The sequence below is a fragment of the Lathyrus oleraceus genome, chromosome 6 (genome assembly GCF_024323335.1).
Source record: "Lathyrus oleraceus cultivar Zhongwan6 chromosome 6, CAAS_Psat_ZW6_1.0, whole genome shotgun sequence".
NCBI lineage: Eukaryota > Viridiplantae > Streptophyta > Magnoliopsida > Fabales > Fabaceae > Lathyrus > Lathyrus oleraceus.
The window spans coordinates 502731670-502739880 of NC_066584.1; the positions used below are offsets into that span (position 1 = coordinate 502731670).

General features: G+C 31.8%; 1 protein-coding gene across 1 annotated transcript in view; it reads left to right on the forward strand.

The window, feature by feature from the left end:
* Window positions 1-2830: 2830 nt before the first annotated feature.
* Window positions 2831-8211, forward strand: part of LOC127097439 (monooxygenase 2) — a 9033-nt gene continuing 3652 nt past the window's right edge. The window contains exons 1-4 of the mRNA XM_051035931.1: window positions 2831-3068; window positions 3173-3319; window positions 5072-5143; window positions 5242-5407. Coding sequence (XP_050891888.1) covers window positions 2989-3068; window positions 3173-3319; window positions 5072-5143; window positions 5242-5407 — 465 coding nt within the window. The 5' untranslated portion in view covers window positions 2831-2988. The remainder of the gene's footprint in view (window positions 3069-3172; window positions 3320-5071; window positions 5144-5241; window positions 5408-8211) is intronic.

An 8211-nucleotide genomic window follows, 5' to 3' on the forward strand; every position in this document is an offset into this window, starting at 1 on the left:
TATAAGGGGATTACGCAGCAAATCGAGTCAGTTGCATAAAAAAAAGGTATAAACACAATTATATGATATTTATGCATAGAAAATGTTAATTCTTGATCTTATACTTCACCTAACTAATTTTATGATATTTTAGGTTCATGCTATTGATATTGAACAAAAAGAGGTTGTTGCTAAGAAGACTGCGGCTAGCAAAAAAAACATACATCTCAGAGATGCTTTTGCTACTTAGTTTTATTTCTTTTTAAGTTATGAATTGGTTGTATATTTAGAATCTTTAGAAGTTAAACGATTATATATCAGTGTATTGTTGTATATGTATGGATTGTTGTATATAAGGCTTGTTGAATGCAATGTGTGAAAAAGGGCTTCAAATTATACAGTTTTAGGTGTACTGCTTCAATATACAGGTTGTCTAAAATAAATAAATAAAATATAGCGCTTTTTTAAAAAAAAATTTAAATAACCACCCACTTTAGAGGGCGCTTTCCAAAATAAGCGCCCTCTAAACCCTTTAAATTTCCACTTTAGAGGGCGCTTTCCAGTAAAAGCGCCCTCTAAACCCTTAAAAGTTTCCACTTTAGAGGGCGCTTTCCAGTAAAAGCGCCCTCTAAACCCTTAAAAGTTTCCACTTTAGAGGGTGCTTTCTTTAAAAAGCGCCCTCTAAAGTGGCCCTTAAAGGGCTTAAAGAGCCACTTTAGAGAGCGCTTTCACCAGGAAAAAAAGCGCTGTCTTTACCTATGCCAGCGCCAGATTAGAGGGCGCTTTAAAGCGCTGTTATAGGAAAAAAAAGCGCCCTCTTTTCCCTTATTTGGCGTAGTGGAGAGCTTGGAACAAGAAAATAGACTAATTTATATGAGAGAAAGAGTTTGAGAAGTTTATGACAGAATATGATGTGTATGTCAGGAGAAGTAGAAGTGAGATGCTTATATTATGTCTATATGTCGACGACCTGTTGATAACAAGCAGTTGCAAGAATGAGATAGAAGACTTCAAACATGTCTTAAGTAAGGAGTTTAAAATTTCAGACTTGGGAAATCTCTCATACTTCCTCGGTGTCGAATTCCATAAGAGCAGTAGATCCTTGATGATACACCAAAGAAGATATGCAGGTGAAATACTCAAGAGATTTGAGATGCAAGATTGCAACCCAACTTCGACTCTAGTTGAGCCCAAATTACAACTGATAAAATATTCGACTAACGATGATGTCAGTCCAACGCAGTACAGAAGACTCATTGGATCACTTCGATACCTCTGTCACACAAGGCCAAATTTAGCTTATTATGTAGGCATGGTAAGTGGATTCTTGCAGAAGCCGGAGGTATCTCATCTTGCAGCCACCAAGAGGATACTAAGGTATCTCAAAGGAACACCCGACTATGGTATTTTGTTTCCTTTTGTTGATGAAGGAAAATAATGTAAACTTGTGGGCTACACTAACTCTAGTTGGTATGGTGATGTTGAAAATAGAAAATCGACAGCGGAATGTGTGTTCATGTTAGGTGGTGTGTTAGTCGCGTGGAGTTCAAGAAAGGAACTAGTGCTAACTTTATCATCATGTGAGGCTGAATACATAGCAGCTTCTCTATGTGCATTCCAGGAAACATGGATGGTGAATCTAATCAAAGAAATTACAGGGAAGAATCATGGAGTAATGACCATGAAGATCGACAGCATGCCGGCTATCAACCTGACAAAGAATTCGATAGCACACGGAAGAAGAAAACACATTGAAAATGAGGTTCTATTACTTGAGAGAGCGGGTAACGAATATAAGGTTGAGCCCGGAGCATTGCAGATAAGACAATCAAATTGCAGATATAATGGCGAAGGTTGTGCATGTCTAATTTTTCAAGAGACTGAGAATAATGATGAGTGTAGATAGCTTAGACGCAATGAATTAGGTGGTGTGTTAAATATGTAATTTTTTGTGTCGAAGTTGAAATAGTGTGTTTGTATCGAACAAAGTATGTATTTGCTATATTTGACAGAAAGTCAAATATAGCTTATCGAAGCATGTGGTTGTCGAAGGAGTCGACAGAGTCGAAATAGTTAACTTATGTTAGTTTTGGTTGAGTTAGTTATTTTCTGACTACTTGGAGTGCAAGTAATCTCATCTATAAATAGAAATGATCTCCATTTCATTTGCAACAAGTGTAAGAAAGCATTATGTAGTTTCTGAAATCATAGTTGTGATTAACACACATTATCAAACATTTAGAGTGTAGTTTGCACAACAACATTACATTCTTCTTTTTTCTATATAATTTCTTTTTTCTCTCACTTTCAATTGTATTGTTTTCTTCTTTCAAATATTTTGTGTAGTGTAGAATCATCTTACAACTAAGGAGTGATTGTTTCATTTGCGTAGAGGGTGAAGAACAAGAGGCGTGATCAATAGAAATATCGATTCTTCTTCATCAAGATTAGAATTTTTCTAACACCTAATATTAAAAAATAGTTTAAAGTTTGATAACTGTAATCCCGAAGTAGATTTAGAGATTGAAAAAAAGAGTGAGTGTTATTTTGTTGCCCTAAAATCATGCGAGTAATTGTCATCTAAATAATAATGATATTTGCTTCATAAAGATGTGGCAAGCTGATTTACTTAAGCTTATCACTTATTTACTTATTCTTAGTTTCTCAAATTGCAGTAAAGTTGGTTGTGAATATTTTCACTTAGTCTCAGATCTCAAACTGTGTAGAAATGAAAGTTATGACTGCTAATAAATAATGTTCGAGACACAAATGTATACCACATTGGTTGTCAGATCCACATTGGATACAATATTAAAAAAAGTATTTTCTTATAACAGGAAGACAAAGAACCTAGTATCGAATTTAATCATAGAGAAATATTTAATCCAAGTGTTGAATTTTTATTATATAATCCAGGTGTTAAAGTTTTGTCCTTATTATCATCTTATCTTATTTATAAGCAAGCTTGTGTCAACTGTATTCTAATAAAAACCTAGAGTTAACTTCGTGATGGAAAGTGTAATCGAAAAAGATATTGTGATTGTGGGAGGTGGAATCGCTGGCCTCACAACCTCCTTGGGATTACACAGGTATTCTCTTTCATATATATCTCTATCTCATATATATATATATATATATATATATATATATATGATGATGATATGATGTTAATGTAATTTAATGATGATGGTAGATTGGGCATTGAAAGTTTGGTATTAGAAAGTTCAGATGGTTTGAGAGTGAGTGGATTTGCACTGACAATATGGGAAAATGGTTGGAAGGCTTTGGATGCTGTCGGTGTTGGAGACATCCTACGCCACCAACATATACAGCTTCACGGGTAAGTCTATTAATGTTTTTCATAAAAAAATAGAGAAATATATTTTGAGTTTATTCATGTAACAATCTTGAAATTTGTTGAGAATATTCTTTTTGGTTGTTGTCTGTTTTTTTTTTTTTTGGTTAGTGTTTGTATTTATTTATTGGTTTTCTTTGTTATAAAAGGGTGAACACCCCAATATTTATTTTATTGCCAAGTTGCATCTTGTTTTTAAAAAAAAACTTGGAAGTTTGAACTGTTCGTTGACATCAATAAATTGTTTTATTAGATTCGTTATTTAAAATTTTTAATATTAATCTTGTTTCTACTTTTTATATACTAAAGCAAAAATTTAGAGTGTAAGATTTTTTACATCATAAGTATTGATTTATTAGAAAGATTTGATTTTTATTTTAATATTTAAAAATTAATATAAATAGATAATTGTGATACATTAATCGTGTAAAACTTTTTATATTGACAGTGTATGATAATTAATTTTTTAATAATTATATAAATAATAATTTTTAATTAAATTTAAAATATCACATTTAAAAAAATGCATGTGAATATAAAATAGTCAAATATGCATGTGAATATCATAATCAATATTTTTTTTATTAATTATGATATTTAATAACTGGCCCAATCCTGCATAATTGGGAGTTCTACCGCCACCTCAAATCTTAAATAGCTCATTTTTTATAATTAATAAAAAAATATAAAAAAATAAAAATATTAACCTCACAAAATTTGTATAAAATAACTTATAATTTAAATAATTTTTTATTTAGTTAATATTCAATTGTATTTTAGGTGTGATATTTTTAATTCTTAATATATATATATATATATATATATTATATATATATATATATATATATATATATATATATATATATATATATTAAAAAGTTAGATTCATTTTTTAAATTAAATAGAATCTTTGAATTAATTGGACCAACCCTACTTAATAAAATTTACCTTTTATTAATATTTTTTAAAGTTTTTTTAAGATAAATTGAATATGTTCAACTACCATTTAAAAATGGGTTAGATTTTATATTCCCATTTTTATTCAATAAATTGTTTTATTATTATAAGTAAAAAAGTTAAATACTTAAATATTGTTGTTTTTGTCCTGATGTGGCTCTTTGAAATTCTTTGAAAATAAATATTTAAATAAATATCCATACAAACTAAAATTACAAATTATTTTAAAATATAGTAAACTAATAAAAGTTAACCATTATTTTTTAAAATAATATTTAAACATATTTAAATATTTAGTATTTTTTTAATAATATTCAAATATATTTAAATATGTTTATTTTAAAATATAGTAAATTATTAAAAATTAAATGTTATTTTTTAAAATAAGTTGTGATTTTAGGAAGAGAAATGCGCATCTCTCTCCAATATCGTCTCTCTCATCATAATTATTAATTTTATTTTATTTATTTTCCAATTAAAACATTCAGAAATACACTAAAGGCACCATGTATTTCTCTCGCTAAAATTACATAATTCTACTCCTATCAAATGGATTGAAATTATATAATTTTAAAGAGAGAAAGATGGATTGAAATTATATAACTTTAAAGAGAGAAAGACATGGTACATTTCTTTTTATCTCTCTTCAATTTTAAATTTGACCATCATAAATTTAATATTTAACACATTTGATTATCATATTTGAAATTTTCTTACTCGTCTTATTTGTGAGAGATGATTTTTTCAAACTAATGAATTATGAATTGTTTTGAAGTGCAGGCTTGTAACTACAACTTTGATTACGGGGAAACAAACATCAACAACTTCCTTCAAGGACGACACAAGAAAGCAGTAAGTGCACCATGTATATTATTTAGTCTTAACATTCACATCATATGTCCTTATAAATATTTGTTTCAATTCTACCATTCTTCTTATATGTCATTCAGTGGACCCCATGAGGTTCGTTGTGTTAGAAGGAAGTTATTGTTGGAAGCCTTTGCCAATGAGCTTCCAAGTGGAACCATTAGGTACATGTCAAGGGTGGTTGCTATTCAAGAATCTGGCTTCTCAAAGATACTACATCTTGCTGATGGAACAACAATCAAAACCAAGGTAATCAACATTATGTGAAATAACATATAAAATAAGGTAAGATGCATGTACATATTCCTTGAGATCTTTTTCTGGTCACAAACTATTAGGCTTCAAGCGTAAATGGTCAAATTTCATATCACCGATAGATTGATAGAGTATTAAATTTATAAAAGAAGGACTTTTAAGTTGGGTAGGGGTTTATAATGTATTTTATTTTATAATAATTATAATAATAGTAGTTAAGTGTAGTGGTTGTCGATGGATTCATGTCGGTTACCAAACTTTCAATGCCCAATCTACCATCATTAAATTACATTGACATCGTATCATCATATATATATATATATATATAATATATATATATATATATATATATATATATATATATATATAATATATAATATATATATATATATATATATATATATATATATAATATATATATATATATATATATAGGGACATCCAATATTCATCCATCTATTATGGTATTAATAAGTTTCGGTACTGATCTCTCCCACTAAATCCTAGTATTGTCCTTTCCCTCTTAATCTTAATCTCTAAATCGTCTCTCATCCTCCTTCTCAATCACATCTTCACCTCCTTTCTCTCTGGCCAATGAAAGTAACAATACTTCTCTTAGCCATTCCAGTAACAATAATTTCACGGTTCAATCTCATCCTCTCGCTGCTCTCACGCCTACTCATATTCATCCTTCTTTAATCGTGCCCCAATATCATAAACTTCACCAAAATCACACTGAGTATTGAAAAATGATAGTATAATACATGGTCCAAATTATTCAAAATTCACGCTCGTGTCTCTCAACTGCTTGATCATATAATCCCACCTTCACATTTTATGGCACCTACGACTCCCTCACTCAAAGATATTGTTCCTGAACTCTGACTCCACCTTGATTTCGTTGTGTTACAATGGATATACAACACGATTTTTATTGTCCTTCTCAATACCAGTATTGAACATGACTCTACTGCAGAAATTTCTTGGAACAGGTTGTTTGACATATTCTATGACAACAAAAAATCTATGGCTCTTTACTTAGAGCAAGAGTTTTCACGTGCTCATATGGAACAATTCTTTGATGCATCCTCTTACTGTCAGCATCTCAAATCCCTCTCTGACCAACTACCTAATGTCGGGACTCGTGTCTCCGATGAACGTCTGGTTCTTCAACTCATCTCAGGCCTAACTGATTCCATTGCTACTGTAGACTCGCAAATTCGGCATAGTGATTATCTTCCGCCCTTTTACAAAGCACACTCTATGATCATCTTGGAAGAAACAACCAGAGAAAAAAAGGTAGTCAACACCACTAACAACGCTACCTTCATCGCCTCACACACTGATGCATTGGCTCATACTCCTTCCAACCGCACCAACCGCAGCGGAGGTAATAACAATCATGGTAGAAGAAGCAATGGACGCAACTACCGTGGTAGAGGATGAAATAATGGACGTGGTGGCAGTCGCTCTCAACATCCACATTGTACTTTACCACCCTACCCACATCAATAACAACAATGGACTTATCCATCATATCCCAACCAAAATCAACAATGGAGTTTTCCACCGTGGCAACAACCTTGGTCCATTATGCCATGTCCTTAACTGGAAACTGGAAACTAGAACGAACAAACTGATATTCTTGGACAAATGCCAAATCATCAGGCTCATTCAGCAACCATTGCATCGTTCTAGGACCGTCACGAATGATCCTCTCAATATGCTCCAACAGAAATTCAGGTTGTTATGCATACATTCTCTATTTCTCCTCTGGATGATCAATGATATATGGACACCAGGGCTATATCACATATGATGACGAACAAAGGTAATCTTATGTCTTATTTCAATACAAGCAACAATATTATTGTTGGTAGTGATCATAATATTACGGTTATTGGTTATGGACATGCATCATTACCTACCTCTTAATACTATTTCAATTTACACAATGTATTACAATGTTGTCTTAAAAATATTCTGTGAACTCAATGTCATGTCATTTATATTTTCATATCCCCATACTTCCCTTCAAAATGGAAAAGCTGAAAGAAAAATGTGTATTATAAATAACATCGTTCGCACCCTTCTAGCCCATGCTTATATCCCATCATCCTTTTGGCACAATGCCTTGCAAATGGAAACATACTTACATAACATCCTCCCAACCAAAAAGCTTTCCCTCCATTCATCCACTAAGATACGCTACCAAAAAGATCCTTCTTATTCATATCTTCGAGTCTTCGGGTGTCTATGTTATTCTCTAATTCCCTCAACCTCTAGAAATAAATTACAACCTCGACCAACACCATGTGTATTCTTATATTTTCCACCTAATCATAGAGGATATAAGTGTTATAATTTGTCTAGTCGTAAGATCTTTATTTCTAGGCATGTCATATTTGAAGAAAATATGTTTCTCTTTTCTACCTTAAATGCTCCTAACACGGTTGACTATATTTTTTTATATAATGAATCCACACCTTTTCGTCCTTCCTACTACTATGGCACCCCTACACCAAATACTCCAACTCTAACTAACCTTCAATCTAACAATTCACAAACACAAATCTCAAACCCACCTTCATCTATGCCCTCTACCAACCAACCCTCCCACCGAACTCTTCCTCAACACCTATATCTCATTATCCTTTAACTCACGACAAACAATAAAGCTCGACTATTGCATTGACGCCCACACATTTGCCTTCACCAATATTACCATAATTCTCACCTCAAATGACTACCCGAGCCCAACATGGTACAGTCAACCTCAGAAGCATTTTAACCTACAT